The following is a 26505-nucleotide window of genomic DNA, read 5'->3' on the forward strand; positions in this document are numbered from 1 at the left end:
GGCGCAGCCTGGTATTCGGCTCTACTTCTTCCCGGCGAAGCCGGTACCCGGCGAAGCGGGTAATCATCTAGTCTATATATATATACGACTTGTGTCTGTCTGTCTGTCTGTGTGTGTGTGTGTGTGTGTGTGTGTGTGTGTTCGCGATGCACGGCCAAAGTTCTCGATGGATCTGCTTCAAATTTGGTGGGCATATTCAGGTAGACCCCGGACACAACCTGGTCGATGAGAATTTTCAACACGTGCTCTAAGCGCGCAGCGCTGAACCGATTTTGGTTTTTCTGTTCATCTTCCCAGATCCATTCCCAGTAACTCTTCCTTATCTTCTCCAGTGTTTTGCGTTTATCTCCCTTCCTTCATGTGGCGTCAATCCATATTCCCGTTACTATTTTTAGAAGGTCACTGTCCACAACGCTCAATCCATATTCCCGTTACTATTTTTAGAAGTTTGTGTGGCGTCAATCGCGTACGGTGCGCCACTCACCCGGCAAAGCCGGGTACCCGGCGAAGCCGGTGTATGGTGCGCCACTCACCCGGCGAAGCCGGGTATTCGGCTCTACTTCTTCCCGGCAAAGCCGGCTAAGCGGGTATTCATCTAGTATATGTATATATATATATATTAATCCTTTTGTGATTGTTAACTTTTCCTGGGTTATTCTTGATCAGTGTTGCAATCGGTTTTAAAAGGTAGGCTGTCTGTGAAGAGTTCTCTCTAGATCTAATTCTTACCCCCTCCTCCCATCTCTTCCCTTTTCTCTAGTGTGCTCGATGCTTTCAAAATTCCATGTTGGAATGTAAGCGGCAGAGACACACAGAGTAAAGGATTGCCTCCCTTGCTCACGACGTCATTTTTCCGCATTCTCGCTTTTGACGTCAATCTATATATATATATATATATATATATCTATGTATATCTGGGGTGATTGAATAAAACATAATACTTTTTTTTTCAAATGAATATATGGAAATGGTGGAAATACCTGAACGCAACTGACATATGAAATCTCCCTACATAGCCCCCATGTGATATTCGCCATCACAATGAAATAATCTGAAAATGTTTACTATTCTTTTAGTATACACGTACATGATGTCACTCCCAGCGGGCTTTTTCTGGAGCTATAGCCTACATGGAAACATATGTGCTCCTGGAAACACTTATGTAATTTTTGAAATAATACAGGCGTGTGCATATTTACTCGGTGATAATAGTGTGAAGTTACTTAGGTTTTTGTTTGGAGACAAGCGATTGAGGACAATGCCATTATGATTACCACCACAAAGATCGAAGTCACAATGTTGTACCTGTTTAGTCGAGCAATCAAAAATTAGGCCCGAAAACTTCAGCATCCTTTAAAATTTGATCTGCACGCTGGTCAATTCCCAAGTTTAAAACATTGACATGCTATACACTCTCTTTTTCCCCTCAGACTAATGTTGAGGACAATAATTTCTACAGCCATGCATGTGCAAGTCATTATCACTCGACATCAGTGATGATCATGCTCCGCTTAGCTTTCCGTGCAAAACACAAAAATGTTCACAATGCATTTGCCCAACTTACAAAAAAATGCCAGGGACTGAAGAGCAGGCGAAGAACAAAACCTAGGAACAACGTAGAGCTGTATCACTTACAACTGGCATAAATTCTGTTTGAGAGCAAAGGAGCGATTCACACGTCGCCTAAACCACCACCGTGCAATCGAAAGTTGCAGAGGCAGCCATTTTGAATTATTAAAAAAGTGGATTGGTATTTGAAAAAAACAACAACGATTTATCTGACTAACAGCAAATGACACAAGATTGCTCGTATCCTTGCTGGCCTATCTTCTAAAAAATCGTAATTCTGCAACTGTCATTCTCATTGACCTATTGAAAAGAAATTAAAGGTCCTATATCATAAAGGGAGGTAAGTTTGGAAGCCAAGTGTTGCGACCCATCTCGTCATCGGCGCTTTTCCGGAAATGACCTGCGCTCTGTTGGAATTCCAACAATGGCCGCCATTGTAGGAAATCCAACTTTGCGCTACGCGATTCTAGAAATGTACCGCGCGCATAGTGAGAATTCTGCTCTTTCTTAGAATGCGATGTAAAATGATACAAGTCATGATGGCCCATGATGATCCTTGTGTTTTAAAGTGATCAATGCTTAGTCTTGAAAAAGCAGATGCATTGTATAACGCACCAAACCAACCGAATTACAAAAAGCAAAAACACTTTTGATAACTTCGGCGGGCTGTAATAACACAGTTCAACGACCCATCCCACTCAACCAAAACGCACCAATTTTACGTAATTTTTAACGTTTCAGATTGTACATTTTACAACAACAAAAACACAACAAGAGTGTTCTGATATAACTTTTCACTGGTAACTATCGATTGTAATAATTTTTTACTCAGTCTTAACTGATTATATATTAAACTCACACAGTCTCTCTGGGCTGAAGAGACAGCATTACGTCCCTTTACTGAGTAGGCTCTTGTCACTGCATGGTAATCTAGGCTCTTGAAACGTAATGTGCAAGTCTGTGCGCTATATTGATGTGATTGATTGTTGCAAAATGTTGATTCAAATTAAAGATGATTTCAGCCTGTTGTAACAAACTAACACTCTACTCTGAGAAAAAAAATCATTGTGTTCAAAATAGATCGAGACAGCAGCAACTAGCTAGCTGCATGCGCTGAGTGTCACTGAGAGAATTGTTACACAGTGTACGTACCCCCACACCCCCAATTCAAGACTTCCCCTGTATAAGACCTTGTTTTTTCATATAAAAAGGGTATACTTTTTTGTGCCCGTCGAAGGGTTGCCATTTCTAGAACGAGGCAGCTCGTTTCCGGAAATGCGACGCTTTGTTGGAAATCAAATGAGGTTTCGGGAAATCCCGTTTATTCCAACTCTGCCCCGGATTCTTACTTTGTGCCCAACACAAGTACATAGTTAACTTTATTCCCCTCTACTTCATGCGAATGACGACAGGCGCATGAACTGAGTCAGTGATTGACTCATTAGTAGGCGATGTTCGGGGAAAAAACACTCTGTTGGGTATGTATGGGCTTTGAAAGGGTGAATATCCTTGCTATTAACGAGACAAATAACCCCAAACCCCTACCAACCCGAGTTATTTTCGGAATTCGTCTAGTAGCTGATATTCGACTTCTTTTTGTTTTGGCCATCGGCTGGATAGTGGTGAGGAATCGGAAGCTCAGTCACAAAATTGGTTGATTAAAATCACATGGCCGAAGCAATGTTTTCACTGATAAAAGAAGCGGTATTGTACGGGCACAGTGTTGAATTTGGGTTACATGTCAGTGTTGCAGAGTATTTGAAAATCCGTAGGCATAAAAACATGCAAAGAAGAGTGATAGGTCCCTGTTGTGAATATAATCAAGTGGATAAATTGATTACTTATGTTTCATGAGAACGGCAAACAACGACACATGTTCACCGCCCTCAGCTAATTGAAGAAAGAGGGCGGCCATCAATAAATAGTAGAGCATAGTGCAATTTCATGTTGGCATCTTCTCCACTGAAAGCTATAACCCAAAGACTGAAGACCAAAGTGCTTTACCCCACTTCTGACCCGAATCACCTCCCTCAGTCCTGCCGGCTAGGTCAGTACACGTGCACTCAAGTAAGTGCCAGGAGTCGGATGGGAGAGAGAGAGAGCGAGAGGAGCGAGAGAGCGAGAGAGACACACACACACACACATAAACAGAGACAGACATAGAAAGACAGAAGCGGAGAGACTCAGAGGGAGACACAGACAAAGACATACATACACTGATACACAGAGAGAGAGAGAGAGAGAGAGAGAGAGAGAGAGAGAGAGAGAGAGAGAGAGAAAAAAAAACCCACTGTAACTGATCTCGTGAGAACGGTATCAAAACGAGACATGTCAGATCTCTGAACCCATTACAATAGATGACCGCTCCTGCGGCCATCAATAAGAATATCCTGACCTGATAAAAAAAAATAAGGTAGCAATTAAAAAAGATCGGCGAAAATTCATAATCGGCACATCTTGACAACTTTTACAAACAATGAGAAAATAAAATCAATTATCTACCCAGAACAGGTTGTTATATTTTCCTATCTTGCGGAAAACGGGTGCAATAAGTTTGTTCCAAAGTTTACATGAGACAAGACTTTATTTCTTTCTTTTTTTAACCGGCGACCGCGCGGGTTTAAAAATGTCGGTTTTCTTGTGTCTAAAAATTCGCTCGCAGTTCAATATTTAAAAAAAAAACCTCGTGTAAATCTGGTACGACACAGCAAGCCATGTAGTATTCTGTTTATCCTACATACTGTACTTACGTGTATTTTACTGAAAATGTCCTGCAGTCGAGGCAGATAAATTGAAGACGCTTGTTTTGGAACCTCGATCTCTTCTAAAGCCTCGTGCAATCTATTACGTCAAAGCAAAGAAACGTCACTCTGAAAGTGTGGCGTGACGTGTTAGTTCTAAAGATTCATCGAGGGTAATTAGCGAGCGCAATTATTGTTTATATAATGACGTTTGTCTCGGTGACTTTGGCATCATAAGCAGTGAAAAAACAGGTCCCTGCCAGACTTGCTTGACATGACCTCATTTACATGATATACACACGTGTGATTTGAACGATTATTATCTCACGGGTGTCTCTCTCACATTTGTAGGATAAATATATATATATGATCATTGTGTTACTACTTGTTGAAGCCCTCTTAAAATGGTCATCTTTCAAAGGTCTGTGCTATCTGTCCGTCTCTATCCAGCTGTCTGTCTGTCTGTTTCCGCCTGTCTCTGTCTCTGTCTGTCTCAATCTGTTTGTCATATGTCCGTCTGTCTGTCTGTCTGTGTGTGTGTGTGTGTTTGTGTGTGTGTGTGTGTGTGTGTGTGTGTGTGTGTGTCTCTCTCTCTCTCTCTATCTCTCTGTCTCTCTCTGTCTCTCTCTCTGTCTCTCTGTCTCTCTCTTTCGCTCACTCTCTCTCTCTCTGTCTCTCTCTCTCTCTGTCTCTCTCTCTCTCTCTCTCTCTCTCTCTCACATGAAAAAATTAAACTCTCTACATCGTCGGGCAGCTAAAATCATGTTAAATGGTCCACAATTATCAGCTGATTTGAAGTTAAACTTTAAAGAATCTAAACTACCTGCCGCTAGTTAAACAGTTACAGTTTAATAAGACTGTAATCATGTTTTGTGCCCATCTATATTCAGGACCTATTTCACAGTCACCGAAAGGTACGGGTCTATCAATTTTCTACCACCAATACCCAGGATTGATTTGTTCAAAACTAGTCAAGCCTTCTCTGGCGCTATGGTGTGGAACTCCATTCCGTCTGTAATAAGATCATTAACCTCACTAAAGAGTTTTAAACAAGCTCTGCATAATCATTTTATGTCTACCTAGATGGCTATACTAGTCTTAACACGTGCAAGTAGCTGTCAACTTCTTCTTCTTCTTCTTCTTGTTGCCGCTACACGTGGAGACCAGTCCAATTGAGAAATGTTGTTGTTATCTGCAGGGACGCCGCCGTGCCGTACAGCGTATCCTGGATGGGAATCGGCTCCGGCCACATCTTCCTTCTCGACAACTGGAAGTTCCCGCAGTCTACAATTGGCAAAGCTTTATGAATTACACAAATATGTTCTTTATTATATGTATTATGTGGAATTTATGTTGCGATTTTCCATCATCATCATCATCATCATCATCATCATCATCATCATCATCATCATCACTTGATCATCATCATCATCATCATCATCATCATCATCATCATCATCATCATCATCAACAACAACAACATCTTCATCATCATCATTTACACCATATAATCATTGTAAGCATTAGTGTAAACGTTGGTATCGTGTAAATTACCGTCGGTCACTTTACATGTGCAGACGTGTAACCTCAATTAACATGTTGCATGTTTCGCTTTCGATTTGCATGTTGCTTACTTTGTCATTTTGTTGTTTGTGTTTCTTTGCTTGTTTGCTTACTTGTCGATTGTTTGCTGGTTCGTTCGTTTAATTTGTTTATTTGTCATGTTGTTTTACTTGTTTATCATTTATTAGACATTTGTATTAGAAGTAAGGACCGGTTGAAAGAAAAGGCGTCGCCTTAACCTTTGCCGTGCTTCCTGGGTTCACCTGTACCCAGAGACACACTAAAATCATTGTAACTCTGGAACCATTAAAGGTATCGTTTTGAAATTTTAAGTATCTCTCACACACCTAATTTGCTCTCTGTCTGCAAATTTTTAGTGTGTACATGACAAAACATCAGAATTAATTGATTATGATAATTTACATAAACACTACCGATGGCGCGGGTTCACACATACCCATACTTTTAAAGAGTAGTAGTGATTGTAACTATCCCTCTGCCGACGGCGCGGGTTCTGCTACACCCATAATTACCAAAGCGGCGGAACAGTGTCTGTCTGCCTGTTTGTCTCCAAGAGACTGTCTGTCTCTCTGTTTGTCTGTCCGTATCTCTCTGTCTGTATGTCTGTTGTCAGTTGCTCTGTCTGTCTGTCTGTCTGTCTATCCGTCTATCCGTCTCTCTGACTGTCTGTCTATCTGACTGTCTGTCTCTGTCTCTCTGCAGGCATGCGGCGCGCGTGTGTGTGCGAGTCGAATTTTCTTTTCCTTTGTATTATCTTGACATACATGTACATTTCAATGTTCTATTATGCATTATGTAGTCGTATAGGTAATGTTGTAGTTAGTAATACTGTATGATTGCGATTGACAATTGTCCTTTTATTGTCTTTATCTTTATGTCTTAGTTTAGCAGGGACAGATTGTAAGACTAGGCGTGAGCCTAAAATCTCCATCCTTGAGTAATAAAGTTCGTTCGTTCGTTCGTTCGTTCTCTCTCTCTGTCTGTCTCTCTCTCTGTCTGTCTCTCTCTCTGTCTCTCTCTCTCTGTCTCTCTCCCTTAGTCTCTCTCTCTGTCTCTCTCTCTCTTAGTCTCTCTCTCTGTCTCTCTTTCTTAGTCTCTCTCTCTCTCTCTCTTTCTTAGTCTCTCTCTCTCTCTTTCTTAGTCTCTCTCTCTCTCTCTCTTAGTCTCTCTCTCTCTCTTTCTTAGTCTCTCGCTCTCTCTCTTTCTTAGTCTCTCTCTCTCTTTCTTAGTCTCTCTCTCTCTTTCTTAGTCTCTCTCTCTTTCTTAGTCTCTCTCTCTCTCTCTTAGTCTCTCTCTCTCTCTTTCTTAGTCTCTCTCTCTCTCTTAGTCTCTCTCTCTTTCTTAGTCTCTCTTTCTCTCTCTCTTTCTTAGTCTCTCTCTCTCTCTCTTTCTTAGTCTCTCTCTCTCTTTTTTAGTCTCTCTCTCTTTCTTAGTCTCTCTCTCTCTCTCTTAGTCTCTCTCTCTCTCTTTCTTAGTCTCTCTCTCTCTCTAGCTCTTTCTTAGTCTCTCTCTCTCTCTTTCTTAGTCTCTCTCTCTCTCTTTCTTAGTCTCTCTCTCTCTCTCTCTTTCTTTCTTAGTCTCTCTCTCTCTTTCTTAGTCTCTCTCTCTCTCTCTTTCTTAGTCTCTCTCTCTTTCTTAGTCTCTCTCTTTATTAGTCTCTCTCTCTCTCTTAGTCTCTCTCTCTTTCTTAGTCTCTCTCTCTTTTAGTCTCTCTTTCTTAGTCTCTCTTTCTCTCCCTTAGTCTCTCTCTCTCTCTCTTTCTTAGTCTCTCTCTCTCTTTTTTAGTCTCTCTCTCTCTTTTTTAGTCTCTCTCTCTTTCTTAGTCTCTCTCTCTCTCTCTCTTAGTTTCTCTCTCTCTCTCTTAGTCTCTCTCTCTCTTTCTTACTCTCTCTCTCTCTCTCTCTCTTAGTCTCTCTCTCTTTCTTAGTCTCTCTTTCTCTCTCTTAGTCTCTCTCTCTCTCTTTCTTAGTCTCTCTCTCTCTTTTTTAGTCTCTCTCTCTCTTTCTTAGTCTCTCTCTTTCTTAGTCTCTCTCTCTCTTTCTTAGTCTCTCTCTCTCTTTCTTAGTCTCTCTCTCTTTCTTAGTCTCCCTCTCTCTCTTTCTTAGTCTCTCTTTCTTTCTTAGTCTCCCTCTCTCTCTTTCTTAGTCTCTCTCTCTCTCTCTTTCTTAGTCTCTCTCTCTCTATTTCTTAGTCTCTCTCTCTCTCTCTCTTTCTTAGTCTCTCTCTCTCTCTTTATTTGTCTCTCTCTCTCTCTCTTTATTTGTCTCTCTCTCTCTATCTTTCTTAGTCTATCTCTCTCTTTCTTAGTATCTCTCTCTCTCTCTTTCTTAGTCTCTCTCTCTCTTTCTTAGTCTCTCTCTCTTTCTTTGTCTCTCTCTCTTTCTTAGTCTCTCTCTTTCTTAGTCTCTCTCTCTCTCTCTCTTTCTTAGTCTCTCTCTCTTTCTTAGTCTCTCTCTCTCTTTCTTAGTCTCCCTCTCTCTCTTTCTTAGTCTCTCTCTCTCTCTTTCTTAGTCTCTCACTCTCTTTCTTAGACTCTCTCTCTCTCTTAGTCTCTCTCTCTCTCTCTTTCTTAGTCTCTCTCTCTTTCTTAGTCTCTCTCTCTCTCTCTTTCTTAGTCTCTCTCTCTCTCTTTCTTAGTCTCTCTCTCTCTCTCTCTCTTTCTTAGTCTCTCAGTCTCTCTCAGTCTCTCCCTCCCCCTCTCCCTCCCTCTCTCCCTCCCCTGCAAGAGGTCGGTGAAGGGAGAAACTCGATGCAACCACTGAAGTAGCGCTGTGGGTTTCCCTGAACCCACCCCGTCGTTAGAGAAATAAACGATAAAAACCCTCTTTCAAATGTATGGGTTCAGACAAACCCGCATCGTCGTTAGAGGAATAAACGGTAAAAACCCTCTTTCAAATGTATGGGTTCAGACAAACCCGCATCGTCGGGAGTGTGTAGTCAAAAGCGGCATCCGGCAAAGGTTAAACCCCTATCCTTGAAAAATAAAGTTCCATCATCATCATCATCATCTCTCTCTCTCTCTCTCTCTCTCTCTCTCTCTCTCTCTCTCTCTCTCTCTCTCTCTCTCTCTCTCTCTCTCTCTCTCTCTCTCTCTCTCTCTCTCTCTCTCTCTCTCTCTCTCTCGTCAATTATATCTACTGAGATGCATTTGTGACCTGAAAGTATACTCACGCACACACACACACACACACACACACACACATGCACACACACGCCACTCCCCACCCCAACCCTGCCCCCTCCCCCACCCCACATACACACACACAAACCAATAGGCCGGCGAGTGAGTGCAGCTCACAAACAGACAAATAAGCCACAACTGGCGTAAGTTATGGTTTGAGTTACTTATATGTGTGCCAGCAATACCGCTGTAGATGCACTGTAGATACGAGTGCAAAGACTTTAAAAACTTCACCGCTCGTTACCTCGACCAGTGTGATGTTCACATGACAGACTTCCAACCAACTTTCCACCAACTCAGTTTACTTGGTTTGAAGTGAGTCGGTGAAAAGCCTGCAATGTGAACGGTCCCGATGATTTAATTTAGTCCGGCGATTTAGCTCCGATTTAACAGTGACTTGAACAGCGATTTTCAGCAGACTTACAGTAAACAATTATTAAATTATCTCGCTTCCTGGTTGGGTTAGGTCTAGCCGGAAAACAACGCGGTTGAATAAAACCGGACAAGCCCGAAAATACGAATGTGCAAATCATCTTAAAATCGTTGTTTTAAACTTCGCCCGACCGGGTTATCGACTACACACGAAAGACATCGTGGGGCCGTGCGGACCCATGCTTTCCAAAGAAGCAAAAACGTAGACGCCGTGGTTAAATTTCCGCGACAAGTAATTAAATTAAATTTTTAATTTAATTATTACCGTGCGGACTAAAGCTTCTCAAAAAAGGAAAAACGTGAATACCCTTCTGTAGACGTCGCGGGGCCGTGTGGACCCACATTGTTATGTATTAATTTCGCTCCACGCGACTTGCTTATTAACTCCAAAATTAAACAGATCGTAGAAAATGATGTTTAGAGCCAATACCTGAAGGTTTGTGACTTCTCTCCCTAGTGTTTATGTAAGTTCCTTCAGTTTGAGAAACATGGGTCCGCACGGCCCCACGATGTCTTCCGTGTGTAGTCTAAATTTGACCTTTGTTTTTTCATTACTTCTCGCTGAAATGTAATGATCTTTTAGGACATAAAAGCTTTTTAGGTGTCTGAGGCATTCTTAAAAGCTCATTAAACAAGAGGCGAAGCCTTCAAGGCTCCCGTAAGAAATCGTCAAACAGTAACAGTAACACAAACTCAATCACTCCGTCACACATACACACACACAGTAAGCATCTAGACACGGTGCAAGAGTGGGAGACGCTAGATCTAGATCTGTCTGTCTGTAGCCTACTTACGGGGACACGACACTGTCCTTTCGACAGCGCTTCCTCGCGCAGACACTGAAAACACGCTGTGCAGATCAACCTGTAGGAAATCTACTTTGGTATCTTCTTTATCTATTTTTTTCTGGAGCCGCTACGAAACCGAACAATGTGAAATCGTCTTCCCCGAATCGGCGAATGCAGCTCGGTTAGAACTGAGAAGTGAATCTATACCACAATCCTTCACGCGATCTGACCTAACCTTGACCCCTGACCTGGTCTACATACCACACACAACACAAACCAGTCACCTGTTTTTACCCCCCCAAAACCCACCACCACCCGTTTTCTTTGGATACACACTTTATCTACATACGTGCCGACGAAATGTTGATCATTGCTTCAATACTTTGAAGCTGTTGCTTGGATAATAACCCGGTAAAATTAGTATTTCGGTGTTCAGTCAAATGTTAAAGTTTCTATCACACACGCACGCACGCACAGACAGACAAAAGTTAGCATCGCATAGGCTACACTTACGTGAGCCAAAAAGTCCAACTGGTTTAAGAGATATTTGCAATTAAACACCCTTCTGGGTCTACACGGACCCACGACGACCGGCGAAGGTTAAACTAGGCTGAGCGTGAGCGCTGTTCATATTATGGGCAGCGATTTTCAACGGACTTGACTCTGACAAAAATCGCTGGAAAGTTGGTGGGAAAAAAAAGTTGTGACATTGACGTTTTTTCATACACATTTTAGTAGATTGCCGGACGATTTTAAAATCGCTGGACTGTTCAACAGTTCATGGCTCGCTGATTTGAGTTTTATCAGACTTCTCCCATCTAGGTTAAAAAGGCATAACAAAGCAAGCCAATGGAAAAGCGAGCACACCCTGACTCTGTGTGTCATCGCATTGTGTACCCCCACCACCACACACACACATACACACACACACACCGATGACCCACACCCACACATATACCCACCCCACAAACACACACACACACGCATACACACACACACATACACACACACACACACACACACATACACACACATACACACGCCCACACACACATACACACACACATACAAACACACACACACACACACACGCACGCGCGCGCGTCGTGCGCGCGTGCGCGTCAGGAGAAGTCACTGCAAAATCGGCGAATAAGTTGATCAGTGCTCAAAAACGGTTTTGAGTCGAATGAAAATGGAAAAGTCAAATTCTTACCGATTTGCCCTCGCCAATTTCCAATTAACAAAATTCGGCCGAAAACTTGGTCCGACGTGTGAACGGCACTTTAAGCGTAAATTGAATTTTTAATTGAGCCCGAATGCGCCTTTGCGAATATTTATTGGCACTTTAAGCGTTTAGAGGTTGAAAGGCACCGACGAGCAGATACACAGAGAAGAGGTTCCAGAATACATTACCGACTGGAACGTATTTACTTTATGCCACAGCCGTGACCAGATCACTGTTTTGAAAAAAAATGACGGAAATCTTACAGGGAAAAGTTTGTTTGACTGCGTTTACTTTGAACTAAAAAAAAAAAAATAAATAAAAATAAAAGAAGAGCAGAAAAGAGAAAAGAAAAGGAAAGGCATGAAATGAAAGAGAGAGAAAAAAAAATTGGTGGGGAGGGGGAGAGATGGGTATAAGCAGAACTCGAACTTAAAGTGATAATAAGAATTTTACACCGATTTCCATCCCCCCCCCCCCCCTCTCCCCCCCGGACACATAGTCAGCTGTCGATGTCTAGAACACCACCTTACACGAAGCAGGTGGGACTCAGGTGGGACTGGGCGGAGGCACCATGCAACAGATGAGAGCAATGTGGCAATAGGGAGTACGACAACATTTCCATATTACCTGACTGACGCAATGCATACAGTGCAAATGCCGATTTGCGTGAAACAAGTGCAGTTCAGATGAGAGACTGAAAGGTTTGAGAATGCAGGAGGGTGGGGTGGTAGGGGAGTAGGGGGGAGGAGGTATGTAGGGAGAAGGAGGGTAGCCGAGACTATGCTGAGAGAGTACAGTAAGGATGTAAGACTGGGAGGGATAAGGGGGTGATGACGATGATGTCACTTCATTTCACAAGGATTATAACGCTGTCCTTGATTGAGCCCGAATGCGCCATTGCGAAGACTTCCCGAATATTTTGTTTATTTTATTTGGTTCTTGTTGTTTTTTACAACAACTAAATGAGGCTTAAGGGGGTTGAGGTTGAGGGGGAGCAGAAGTCAAGTTGTATGTGATTGGCGTTCTGGTACTTATGCAGTCTCAGGTAGGTCTCTCTGGCATCGGAGGCACGCGGACCGCGCCGGTGCAGAATGCCCCCCTCCTAACCCCCACCCTCCTGAAGTCTATTGGCTTTCTCTCACCGACTGAGTGTCTCTCTCTCTCAATCTCCGTTCTTATATACCTTGCCGCGTCTTCTGCCACGATACCTTTCTGTAGCACAGGCAACAGGAGATTGTATCAATGTGCGTGGCACATTCCCTTGCAGTATAGCACAAGACTGAGCAGGCTTTTGTAGTTTTTAAATGCCGCTGTACATCGGAAGTACCTGGCCCCTTTGTCGACGTCAGAAACTAATACCACAAAGATTTAAATGTTTGTATTCGGCTTTAGGCGATGGGCTCACGGGACCGCCTGTCTACGGCTTGAAATAGGTCGAGAATTCGATTCCTGAATAGCCGCTCATTTTGATCCAGACTCCGGTTGCAAAAACCGCTTTGTCTTTGCATACTAGAGTAATTAGGGCCTTCTTTAACTGAGCCGTCACCCTTCTTCTCTTTTTCACCATTCTCTTTGTGAGTGAATGTGCAAGTGAATGAGTGTGCAATGGCGGCCAGACAGAACAGCTTCATATTGATTCAGACTCCTGTGGCAAAAGCCTTCTTGTCTTTGGCAGTGCTAAAGCAAGGGCCTACTTTATATGATCCGTCACTCTTCCTCTCCTTTTCACCATCATTCTTGTGAGTGAGTGTGTATGTGAATGAGTGTGATGGTGACCTCAACAGCCTCATCTTGATCCACACTCCTGTGGCTAAAGCCTTCTTGTCTTGGCAGTGCTAGAGCAAAAGCCTACTTCAACTGATCCCTCGCCCTTTTCCCCCTGTTCATCACTGTCATGAGGTGGATGTGGGTGTGTGAGTGTGGGGAGATATATACACGTGGTTTAACCCCATCCATTTCACGCACTCGGTCGGTGCAGCGCGCCAGCTTCGCCAGCAATCGCAAGTGATTTGCGAATGACACCAACAGACAATACACACGAGGACTGAGAGATACTGATAGACTGTGAGCGTACGCTGATTGGCCTCTTTGAGTTCTTATCCATCGTGTTTTGTTTTTCTTCCCGCTGCTAATTAGCAGCTGAAATCAGGCGGTGCTGCAACTAGTGTGTTATCTGTTCATTAAATGCTCAGATAGCTAATCGTTCTGCAAGCCTTCTCAGTGAGAGTGGTACGGAGTGCATTCCTGTCACAGTGTGCACGTGAAAACGGAAGGAGAACATATTATCATCCAATAATTGCAAAGAAACTGTATTGAATCTCCGTGGATTTTTGTTTTCTTTTCATTATCTAAACTGTGAAATTCACTTGAAATTCGGTATGAGGTTATATATTCTTGTGATTTTAATTTGATCGAGTAGCACTGCTGAGTCAGTCACCAGGAAGACTAATCCCGTGAAATATCTTTAGTGTCTATCAAACGCACGTGGATACTCAGTGGCAGCGGAGACACACCAGACTATAAAACATCAACGCCGAGAAAACATCAGCGGAGCAAGTCTATTTCAAATATTTACTGCGAAACAAATGTCCTTATAAGTACTGCAGACACCCTCTTAAAAAAAACCTATATATATGATAAAGATAATATTCAACGTGATCTTCAGTTCTGCCAACGTTACTGTTTGTCAAGCCGTTGTGATACAAAAGTAATCGCCCAAACGGCCTTGAGGGTGTGTCGCAGGACATTGCCACGGGTGTCAATCGTCTGAAAAGTGTGTGTGACAGAAGCGAAGAGCACAAGGCAGTGCAAAAAGCAGCAGCAAGCAGTCAGAATGAAAGTGCACGTGGCGCTCGTCTTCCTTGCAGTGCTGAGGTCGTGTGCATCGGAAATCGACGGTGAGTGACAATCTTTCAGGTATCTGACAGCGAAGGTTGTTTTGAAAATCCAAATAGTTACTCAAATCTCAGAGAGGGTGAGAAAGAGTTTAAGTACCTTATTCAATTCTTACAGAATTGTAACAAAAGTTAGATTGGATACTTAAGTCCCAGATCTATAACGTCACAATAACTTCACGGGGTCAGCCCTCGGTAAGGGGTCCGAGCAGGTATGATAATGTCACGGTCCATTCGATCATGGTGTTAGTATGATAGTCACAAATTAGAGAGGGGTGGATTGGTACAAAAAATGGTTTGAACTGCGTTAAGAAAAATATGTGAAGGGGCTTAGAAACAGAAACAGACAGACAAACAGATCGTGTGCAGTACCTGTTGTAACTTCTGTCTTGCACTGTAGTTGTGGCAGAGTCCCAAGCACCTGGGCACTACGTTGTCATTCATTCCTGCGGCAGGTCAAACTTCACCCATACTCTTCCTAAGAAATTAAGCCACAAAAAAAACGCTTGGTGACAGAACCTGGCATGTACTGTTCATGTTAAATAATTTATTCGACAACTTTGTAAAATATAATGCCGCATACATGCAACTATAGCAATGAAGCAAAACACGGTAAGCCAAGAGGCGCGTTCCATGCACTGTGTGCTAAAACAGAAGGCCCAGCTGAATTTAAAGAGGTAAATAGAAAATCGGTAAATGTTTCGATTGGCCTGTACTATTGCTCGTTTGAAGGTTCATGTTGAGTTTCAATGTTGACATGTTTTGTTTAAGTTTAAAAGAAAATTGGAATGAACAGAAAAAAAGGCTCACAATAACATGTTTTGTATGGAGCTTCTTTAAACTGACTACGACTGCAAACTGTACTCAAAGTAAATCCTTGTATGTATTGCGACACAACACGAATTCACAGCTTACTACAAGAACAGCTTTGAAGAGTTGGTTCAGTTACAGCTCATAGGACAAGCTATAAAACACTGTTTAACAAACAAATAGGTTCTATTTTTTAATTTTTTTTTAGCCAGGTTCGGTTAATGACTAGAATTGGAATTGCACCGTGTTTTAACCGAATACTGTGGACACACCTGAAGCTATATTACGTAGCTTCTTGTGAAGAGTATAGATATATTACAGAGTAGTCGCCAGCCTTGGTCATCAGTCAGGTCAAACTACAGCAGTGTACTGGGCACACACTTGGTCTGCCATAAAGCGGGCAATAGATTTCACGTGTCGTAAAGTGCGCAACCAGTACATAGTATGTGGTCTGCCTGTTTGTCAGTTTGTCTGTCCGTTCATTCGTTCGTTCAGTAGTGCGTTTATTTGTTTCTTTGATTGGTTCTTAGTTTCTTTTTGTTCTCTTTCCATGTTTTATTGTTCTTGTCAAGATACATAATAATGCAGCATTTTTTGTTGCAAACCAATAACTACGGTTGGGGATGGGAGTTCACCAAATAGTAGAACATGCTAACTTTAACACTGTGAGTGTCAACCAACTATCCGATCTTTCATCAAACGCTACCCAAGGCCGCTGTAGCCGGGTGGAGCAGCTTGTCACTCTTAAAACTATTGTGGTTTGGTAGCGTTGGTCCTGGTTGTATAGCGTATCAAGAGTTGGCCTTGTGGTCCTGGCATGGTCCAATATAGTTTGGTGCTGGGGTCCTGGCATGGTCCTGGTTTGGTAGTGGGGTCCTGGTTTGGTGCTGGGGTCCTGGCATGGTCCTGGTTTGGTAGTGGGGTCCTGGCATGGTCCTGGTTTGGTGGTGGGGTCCTGGCATGGTCCTGGTTTGGTAGTGGGGTCCTGGCATGATCCTAGTTTGGTAGAGTGGTCCTGGCATGGTCCTGGTTTGGTGGTGGGGTCCTGGCATGGTCCTAGTTTGGTAGTGGGGTCCTGGCATGGTCCTGGTTTGGTAGTGGGGTCCTGGCATGATCCTAGTTTGGTAGTGGGGTCCTGGCATGGTCCTGGTTTGGTAGTGGGGTCCTGGCATGGTCCTGGTTTGGTAGTGGGGTCCTGGCATAGTCCTGGTTTGGTAGTGGGGTCCTGGCATGATCCTAGTTTGGTAGTGGGGTCCTGGCATGATCCTAGTTTGGTAGTGGGGTCCTGGCATGGTCCTGGTTTGGTAGTGGGGTCCTGGCATTGTCCTGGTTTGGAAGTGTGGTCCTGGTTTGGTAGTGGGGTCCTGGCATTGTCCTGGTTTGGTAGTGTGGTCCTGGCATGGTCCTGGTTTGGTAGTGGGGTCCTGGCATGGTCCTATATAGTTTGGTGGTGGGTCCTGGCATTGTCCTGGTTTGGTAGTGGGGTCCTGGCATGGTCCTGGTTTGGTTGTAGGGTCCTGGCATTGTCCTGGTTTGGAAGTTGGGTCCTGGCATTGTCCTGGTTTGGTAGTGGGGTCATGGCATGGTCCTGGTTTGGTAGTGGGGTCCTGGCATGGTCCTGGTTTGGTTGTGGGGTCCTAGATCCTGGCATTGTCCTGGTTTGGAAGTTGGGTCATGGCATGGTCCTGGTTTGGTAAAGTGGTCCTGGCATGGTCCTGGTTTGGTTGTGGGGTCCTGGCATTGTCCTGGTTTGGAAGTTGGGTCCTTGCATGATCCTGGTTTGGTAGTGTGGTCCGGGCATTGCCCTGGTTTGGTGGTGGGGTCCTGGCATGGTCCTGGTTTGGTAGTGTGGTCCTGGCATGGTCCTGGTTTGGTAGTGTGGTCCTGGCATGATCCTAGTTTGGTAGTGGGGTCCTGGCATGGTCCTAGTTTGGTAGTTTTGTCCTGGCATTGTCCTGGTTTGGTAGTTTTGTCCTGGCATTGTCCTAGTTTGGTAGTGGGGTCCTGGCATGGTCCTAGTTTGGTAGTTTTGTCCTGGCATTGTCCTGGTTTGGTAGTTTTGTCCTGGCATTGTCCTAGTTTGGTAGTGGGGTCCTGGCATGGTCCTAGTTTGGTAGTTTTGTCCTGGCATTGTCCTGGTTTGGTAGTTTTGTCCTGGCATTGTCCTGGATTGGTAGTTTTGTCCTGACATAGTCCTAGTTTGGTAGTGGGGTCCTGACATTGTCCTGGTTTGGTAGTGGAATCCTGGCATGGTCCTATATAGTTTGGTGGTGGGTCCTGGCATTGTCCTGGTTTGGTAGTGTGGTCCGGGCATTGTCCTGGTTTGGTAGTGGGGTCTTGGCATGGTCCTAAATAGTTTGTTAGTGGGGTCCTGGCATGGTCCTGGTTTGGTAGTGGGATCCTGGCATGGTCCTGGTTTGGTAGTGGGATCCTGGCATTGTCCTGGTTTAGTAGTGTTGTCCTGACATGGTCCCGGTTTGGTAGTGTGGTCCTGACATTGTCCTGGTTTGGTAGTGGGGTCCTGGTATGGTCCTGGTTTGGTAGTGGGGTCCTGGCATGGTCCTGGTTTAGTAGTGTGATCCTGACATGGTCCTGGTTTGGTAGTGGGGTCCTGGCATTGTCCTGGTTTGGTAGTGGGGTCCTGGCATGGTCCTGGTTTGGTAGTGGGATCCTGGCATTGTCCTGGTTTAGTAGTGTGGTCCTGACATGGTCCTGGTTTGGTAGTGTGGTCCTGGCATGGTCCTGGTTTGGTAGTGGGGTCCTGGCATGGTCCTGGTTTGGTAGTTTTGTCCACGCATAGTCCTAGTTTGGTAGTGGGGTCCTGGCATGCATGGTCCTTATAGTTTGGTAGTGCGATCCTGGCATGGTCCTGGTTTGATAGTGTGGTCCTGGCATGGTCCTTTATTGTTTGGTAGTGCGGTCCTGGCATGGTCCTGGTTTGGTAGTGTGGTCCTCACATGGTTCTGGTTTGGTAGTGCTGTCCTGGCATGGTCCTATATTGTTTGGTAGTGCGGTCCTGGCATGGTCCTTTATTGTTTGGTAGTGCGGTCCTGGCATGGTCCTGGTTTGGTAGTGTGGTCCTCACATGGTCCTGGTTTGGTCCTGGTTTGATAGTGTGGTCCTGGCATGGTCCTTTATTGTTTGGTAGTGCGGTCCTGGCATGGTCCTGGTTTGGTAGTGTGGTCCTGGCATGTTGCTATATTGTTTGGTAGTGCGGTCCTGGCATGGTCCTGGTTTGGTAGTGCGTTCCTGGCATATGGTCCTGGTTTGGTAGTGTGGTCCTCACATGGTCCTGGTTTGGTAGTGTGGTCCTGGCATGGTCCTATATTGTTTGGTAGTTTTGTCCTGGCATGGTCCTTGTTTGGTTGTGGGGTCCTGGCATTGTACTGGTTTGGTAGTGGGGTCCTCACATGGTCCTGGTTTGGTAGTGTGGTCCTCACATGGTCCTGGTTTGGTAGTGGGGTCCTCACATGGTCCTGGTTTGGTAGTGTGGTCCTCACATGGTCCTGGTTTGGTAGTGTGGTCCTCACATGGTCCTGGTTTGGTAGTGGGGTCCTCACATGGTCCTGGTTTGGTAGTGGGGTCCTCACATGGTCCTGGTTTGGTAGTGGGGTCCTCACATGGTCCTGGTTTGGTAGTGTGGTCCTCACATGGTCCTGGTTTGGTAGTGGGGTCCTCACATGGTCCTGGTTTGGTAGTGGGGTCCTCACATGGTTCTGGTTTGGTAGTGGGGTCCTCACATGGTCCTGGTTTGGTAGTGGGGTCCTCACATGGTCCTGGTTTGGTAGTGGGGTCCTCACATGGTCCTGGTTTGGTAGTGGGGTCCTCACATGGTCCTGGTTTGGTAGTGGGGTCCTCACATGGTCCTGGTTTGGTAGTGGGGTCCGCACATGGTCCTGGTTTGGTAGTGGGGTCCTCACATGGTCCTGGTTTGGTAGTGTGGTCCTCACATGGTCCTGGTTTGGTAGTGGGGTCCTCACATGGTTCTGGTTTGGTAGTGTGGTCCTCACATGGTCCTGGTTTGGTAGTGGGGTCCTCACATGGTCCTGGTTTGGTAGTGTGGTCCTCACATGGTCCTGGTTTGGTAGTGTGGTTCTGGCATGGTCCTATATTGTTTGGTAGTGCGGTCCTGGCTTATTTTAATATTCGGCCAGGTTTGGGATGGTTGACATCAACTAGATTTGATTGAAGGTGCAAAAATAGATTGTTGTTGTCGCTCAAATCAAATACTGAACTAAACAAACATTCTTTCCACACACACACACACACACACACACACACACACACACATATTTGACATTAGTCTCGACTATCAGTATTTCATCAGCAGTTTCGGCAACAGAAATTCTTCGAGCCTGTAGTCGAAGTGAAAGCGAAACTGACAGCACGTGTTGAGCTGTCAATCACACGTCTGAATGCAATTAGAGGGGAGACGATGCCGCGGGAGTATTTTTTCAATGCCAATAAGTTATTTTTGTAGTCGTCACACTTGATGCGGAACGTGGAAGTCAAACAAACAAGACACAGCTTATGAGGAAAAAGAAACGGCTTATGAGAAAAACATCGACTTCCTGCAGCCTATCAAAAGCTCGTTTGTGACGAGGAATGTCTAGAAATAGACAATTTAAGTGGCATAACTGTGAAGTTGCGATGCTCAAAATGACGGGCTGTGTTTCCTACTCTTTGCACCAGCTGTCTGTGCGTAATTTACAACAGTCTGACGTTTCCTTGAGTTAAGTGATTTACCCAAAGCTTTTCTCGTTAAAAGGTGATTATTTTGTGGCCTCAGCTGTCAATTTCCGAAAAGAAAATGTGCTCCGAAAAAGAAAATAGCAACCGAAAAACAACCACATAGCTCGGATGGCATAGATATTCGTCAGGTATCACTTTTAAAGGGGCACGTGTTATCTCGAATGGTACTTATCTATTTCTCTTTCACCATTTCAGCCACACGTGTTCTTTCGAAGCAAACAAATCTTTTGTGAGACAGATTCGACACTTACGTTTAATCAAAACTCTAACTGAGTGGGTAGTGAGCTGATACCCAGGTAGCGGATGCTTTGAGTTTGTCGGACAATTCCTTCGACAATGGTAGACAAAATCAAATGTGATACCTATAACAGAAATCTTTGATCCGAAAAGTATGTCATATAGCCAAGTGAAAGGCCTTTAATGGCTCATAAAGTTTGAATGAAATGACACGGGAATAAATGTTTTAGTATGGGTACGAAAATGGGTGCAATAATGTTTTTGCTCAGTTTATTTTTATTCATTGTGAGCACCTTTTCAGAGTAAACATGACATATCTATACTACCCGTCATCAAAAACTAGGCAAATGCGTTTTAGTAAAGATCTTTGTGGAGAGGCGGACCAGACACCGGACCACTTCCTGCAGACCTGCCAACTCCACTGCAGTGAGAGGAAAAATGTCTGGCCCACAGGGGCATCGCTGCACACCAAGCTATGGGGCAGCACTCAGGACCTGGAAATGACAGCCCACTTCGTCAACATCACGGGCCAAAGAATCTAGACACAGCCATCGTCGAACGCTGAAGAAGAAGAAGAAGTAAAGATCTTTGAGATGGGCCCGTTAATTGTAAAACCAGTTATATATATGACCAGAAAGGCCAGCTACTCTCGTACCATATATTCAGCAAACAGGTTGATTTTGCATGGCGTAGTGACTATACAGTGGAACCTACAACACAGACATCCCTAAAAATCCAATGCACAAAAGCAAGGTTTCCACGTTAAAATCGCTGAAACGGAACAAGTCTTGCATGTCACTGGAAGGAACAATCACACTTGTATCTAACAAATTCGGTTTTGTTCACTATCTTGTCTAGCATGGTGAACGGTGTAGGTGTCATTCTACTCAGAAGCTATGAAAAGGCGGTTTTGAAGCTGTTTTAGGGGACAATGATACGTACATCTCAGTAACTCCTTATGCATTGCCTTCAAACTGAGTTGTTATATCGTAAAATATACACGACATCTTGAGTCATTGGAGACATTAGTTAATATGCTGTTTGTTACGCAGAAATTCCTTTTTAGTTTAGTTTAGTTTAGTTTTGTTTTGTTTAGTTTAGTTTTGTTTTGTTTAGTTTAGTTTAGTTCAGTTTAGTTTAGTTTATTTAGTTTAGTTTGGTTTAGTTAATTTAGTTTAATTTGCTTTGCTTAGCTTTTGTTGAGTGAGCTGAGTCGGGTAGGATTAGTTCTCTCTCTCTCTCTCTCTCTCTCTCTCTCTCTCTCTCTCTCTCTCTCTCTCTCTCTCTCTCTCTCTCTCTCTCTCTCTCTCTCTCTCTCTCTCTCTCTCTCTCTTTAAAGTAAAACCAAACCGAAAGTTTAACGTCCGAATTCTAAGGATAGATCTCTTCAAATCAAGCTTAGCCTATTCTGGTAGCGTCCTGTGGAATTCTCTCCCGGAATTTGTGAGAGTCCCAATGAGTCTCAATACTTTCAAAAAACACCTTTCACTGTATTTAATGTTAAATTACGAAAAATCACAGTGATGGAAGACATCGTTTGGTTATATTTTCATTTGTCCAAAGCATCAGTGTTCATTATATCCACACAAAAACACTCAAAGCTTTAATAACACATTTACTCATGCATGTGTATTCAGCATTGTTTTCACTACGTTACATATACGACGCTTTATATTTGTGTATAATATGTAATGTGTAAATATTCATATGTTGTTGTTTTTCTCTACCTTTTTTTCTACGTTAATATCCGTGTAAATATGTGATTAGATTAGTCCCCTCTCTGGGCGAGGGCTGGTTGAAAAAAAGCTCGTTGTATTGCTTATGCCACAACCCTCGAAAAATAAAATTTGATTTGATTTGATTTGATTTCTCTCTCTCTCTCTCTCTCTCTCTCTCTCTCTCTCTCTCTCTCTCTCTCTCTCTCTCTCTCTCTCTCTCTCTCTCTCTCTCTCTCTCTCTCTTCAATGGCAGAGTGTCAGGTAAAAGCAGATACATATGTATCTTTTTAAAACGGGTATTGTCGCTTTAAGAGTTTTTTGTTTGTTTTGAAAGCACTGACGAGGCATTACACGCCTACACATACGTGCAATCTCGTTTTTCTTGCCCGCGCACTTATCAGATCTTTCTCTCTCCTTATCTTGGTTATGCGATCAGTTCCATCTCAGTGCAACTAATCAGTCTTGTCAATTCATTTTAATTCTTGCTCGTTCTTTTTTTCTTTCTTTCCTTTTTTTTAGTGGTAGCTAGGCGCTTGGATATATAAAGGGTCAGAAAATGTACGTCGTTCCTTAAAATAAAATGCAATAAGATAAAAAAATAAAGTAAATACAAATATTTAAAAAATAAAATAAAAATAAAGTAAAATAAAATGAAATAAAATAAAACAAAGCAAAATAAAATAACTAAACTGACTTAAAAAGTAAACCATAGACGTTTCTTGTAGGAAAAGCAAATTACATTAATTGTCTTGGGTACATTAAGATATTTCCGTTAAAAAGTCCGTCTCGTATATATAGATGCGTGTTTGTGCGAGCTTGTGTGTGTATGTGTGTGATCGTGTGTGTGTGTGTGTGTGTGTGTGTGTGTGTGTGTGTGTGTGATTAAGTGAGTGTGTGGGCGCGTGCGTGTGTGTGTGTGTGTGTGTGTGTGTGTGTGTGTGTGTGTGTGTGTATGCTTGCGTGCGTATGTTTGTGTGTTTGTTTGTGAGTGTGTGTATGTCTGTGTGAGTGTGTGTGTGAGTGTGTGTGTGAGTGTGTGTGTGTGTGTATGTGTGTGTGTATGTGTGTGTGTGTGTGTGTGCCGTGTGTGTGTGTGTGTGTGTGTGTGTGTGTGTGTGTGTTGAATTATGCGTGTGTTTGTGTACGTGTGTGTGTGTGTGTGTGTCTAAGTGTCTGTGTGTGTTGAAAGTAGTATCTTTCGTGTTGTTAGCGTGTATGTTAGTGCATTGAACTTTCTGTTTACATGGATCGTTATATTTTTGATTAATGTCATAAAATTAGCCTTCTTAGATATTAACTCCCTTCCCGTTTAAACCATGACGTAAACCACTAAAGATATGTCCAGGCTTTTACATGGGATAAGGGTTTCCTCTCCATTTGGATACATACCGCAAGTTTACAGCCTGTCTATTTCTGTGCACAGAGAGATAATTGTTTGCCGATTTAATTTTGAAGATTGACATAGGTGTCAATTACGAAAACAATTAAACAACACCCTTTCACTCTCTGCACAGTGTACACACAGAGTTTAGACCAGTTTTGGTATGTGTTCAACATCGCCATTTTACACTCTGCACAGTGTACACGCAGACTTTAGACCAGTTTTGGTATGTGTTCAACTACACCATTTTACACTCTGCACAGTGTACACGCAGACTTTAGACCAGTTTTGGTATGGGTTCAACAACGCCATTTTACACTCTGCACAGTGTACACCCAGACTTTAGACCAGTTTTGGTATGTAATTGCTCTTAATCCCATCATAAAAACCATGGAGGAATGTTTGGTGATTTTGAAGATGATATACACGTGGAGTTGTTTCATGTCCCTTCAAGCTTGGATTTTCGGGGACCGATTCAAATTTGTGTCCCTTTTCAGTTTACATGGTGGTCTCCGTGTTTGAAACTGTTTACAGTTAGGTCTATCACAGTAAAGCGAAGAAGTTCATAAGAGTTCATTAACAAGATCCAGATGCGGCACTTTTCAGCACGTGTACGGGAACGTGTACGGGTAACTGTCATCAAATCTAGTTTTTACGTCACGCGTTAGCCAAGATCTGTAGTCTTGGTGGGAGCAAAACCACTGAACATTGGGGGGAAAAGTGAGTCACGGGTGACGCAATATCTACACGTACGCGTACAGGTCTTAGCTACAAGTTCGATCATCTAGAACACTATTGTCTTTTCACAATGTTTTCTTCAAATAAAGCTCATATCTTTTTACAATTGTTACTTCAAATCTGGTTAACAATCCTGTCAACAGTTTAAAACAAATCTTACTCGGAATATACACGGTGAGGAAGGTAATTACACAATGAGGTTTATTTGGACAAACCAGCACACGAAAAACGTGTTTCTACATGAGCTCTAGATAGTACCTCGAGCACTGTTTCAGACTTCGCACTGTATTACCTTGACGGACATTTGATACTGACTTTTCTTTTTTCCCCAGATGAATCTGAATCGACACATCGCCTGAAGAAGAGAGACACGTCGAGACAGTATGAGGTAACTTCTTTTGCAAGTACTTAAAACTTCAAAACGTACCATGCTTGGCGTCAGAACCACACACATGTAAGACGCAAGAGCATTGGATCCAACATCTGATAGAAGAGTTTCGCCGCCCTAAATGACATTTGCCAGCTTTTTGTGGATCTAAAAGTGTTTTCTTCTTATTAAAATGGATAAATATATCCTATAAAAGCTGTAAAATTCACACAAATATGACAGCATTCATGATTCAATGCACACATTCATTTATAAAAAGAAGGACTAATTTTCAGCCAATTCCCTACATATCACGTGACCGTTACGCCCAAGCGGATAACGGGGCTTTAGCGGCAGACGCAGCAGCGAACAGCAACAACGACCAGGCAGCCTCGAGGGACTACCAGGGTGGTTACCCGTCCTACGCGGGACAGGGCCAATCCTTTGAAGACTGGGTGGCGTCTGCTGGCATGGGTGGAAGATCCTCCTATAGTGCTCAGGTAAGGACAGTATCCCGAACTAACTCTCTCCGTCCGCCGAACGTGTAGCTATGCCCCTTGTACTAAAAAATACGGTCTAACGGCTGAATTTGATTTACATTTGTAACCGAGTGCTGAAACACAACAATCACCTTTGGAGGCGAAGTCCAATCAAACCGGTTTGAGAATTTTAGGGCTAATTTCTTAGCCCTATAAACGCTGTTTTGGTTACGCAAAGGAAACCAAGAACATACCGAGACACAGAAGCCGCCAGACCCCATCACAAACAGAACTATAAATAGCTCGCACTCAAAGGCCAACAACTCTGCAGAGCCTGCTGTGAAGGGCGACGGTAGTCTCCCTGTCACACTCGCCCCCGTTTGAATGAACTTTGTCCCCAAAGTTCCGAACCCAGGACCCTCTGTACCCAAGCGACCAGTCCCCGTGTGAGGTCCGTCTGGATGAGACGGAAAATGCACCAGTGGCTTTACGCCGTTCCGTTCCGTTTCCTGGTGCTTACCATGTCGAGTCTCATCCCTGTCGGGCGGCGCCAAATGTAACCGAGTCACAATTGGCGTTAACCGGTAATTACCGGTATTTTACCGGTTGAAATGAGAAAATACCGGAACAAAATTGGCAGCCGGTATGACCTACCGCTTGATTTTTAGAACTACCGGGGTTTTTTCGCTGGTAAAACAACAAAACCAGTACTCTGAGTTGGACTCTTATTGGTTCCAACGACCAGTCTACCGGTTTTCTCTGGACACTTTGCTTCATAAAAGTGTGTGTACCGATTTGAAAAGATACTGGCGCCACCACTGGAGTGCCGAAATACAACAATCACTTTTGGAGGCGAAGTCCAATCAAACAGGATTGAGAATTTTAGAGCTAATTTTAGCCCTATAAACACTGTTTTGGTTACGCAAAGGAAACCAAGAACATACAGAGAGACAGAAGCCGCCAGACCCCATCACAAACAGAACTCTACATCCACAGGTGTCTAGCCGGCGAGCTATAAATAGCTCGCACTCAAAGGCCAACAACTCTGCAGAGCCTGCTGTGAAGGGCGACGGCAGTCTCCCTGTCACACATTGTCAAAAATTTCGATTTTCACCACGATTTTGTATCAGTTGCAACACACTGCCGCGGTTCTCTCCGTCTGCAAAATGTAGTTCTTAACAACCGCCTTCTTGAATTGTTAGATACTGTCCCTGAACATTATGAAGTTAGAGAACCGAGTCAATGATCAGGCCAGCGTGTGGTTAGAGAACCGAGTCAATGATCAGGCCAGCGTGTGGTTAGAGAACCGAGTCAATGATCAGGCCAGCGTGTGGTTAGAGAACCGAGTCAATGATCAGGCCAGCGTGTGGTTAGAGCTTTATTGTCACCAATGACACCATGTCACACTTATTGAGAAATTTGGCTATAGAAATTGAACATCCCCTCCATTTTTCGACAGATGTTTGTCGAAGCTTCTTCAAATTTGTGAAATGGAATTTTCATGAATTTGATCGTCAACGTCTTAAATTAGAGGTTCCACGCACTCTAACTCTCGAAAACCGTGAAATGGAGATTCCACGCATTGTTATATTTAGTCAAGTTTTGACTA

General features: G+C 43.6%; 2 protein-coding genes across 3 annotated transcripts in view; one reads left to right on the plus strand and one right to left on the minus strand.

Annotated features, from left to right (window-relative positions):
- LOC138970852 (GDH/6PGL endoplasmic bifunctional protein-like) overlaps positions 1-1742 on the minus strand; it is a 33023-nt gene extending 31281 nt beyond the window's left edge. The window contains exon 1 of one of the 2 annotated variants that reach the window (XM_070343406.1): positions 1636-1742. The gene's annotated coding sequence lies outside the window, so the exon portion shown is untranslated. Of the gene's footprint in view, positions 1-1564 lie in introns of both variants that reach the window. The other variant, XM_070343405.1, reaches the window with a different exon arrangement.
- Positions 1743-13357: 11615 nt separating this feature from the next.
- Positions 13358-26505, plus strand: part of LOC138970853 (uncharacterized) — a 27776-nt gene continuing 14628 nt past the window's right edge. The window contains exons 1-3 of the mRNA XM_070343407.1: positions 13358-14417; positions 24383-24438; positions 24714-24917. Coding sequence (XP_070199508.1) covers positions 14354-14417; positions 24383-24438; positions 24714-24917 — 324 coding nt within the window. The 5' untranslated portion in view covers positions 13358-14353. The remainder of the gene's footprint in view (positions 14418-24382; positions 24439-24713; positions 24918-26505) is intronic.

Source organism: Littorina saxatilis, linkage group LG7 (assembly GCF_037325665.1).
Source record: "Littorina saxatilis isolate snail1 linkage group LG7, US_GU_Lsax_2.0, whole genome shotgun sequence".
NCBI classification, from domain to species: Eukaryota; Metazoa; Mollusca; class Gastropoda; order Littorinimorpha; family Littorinidae; genus Littorina; species Littorina saxatilis.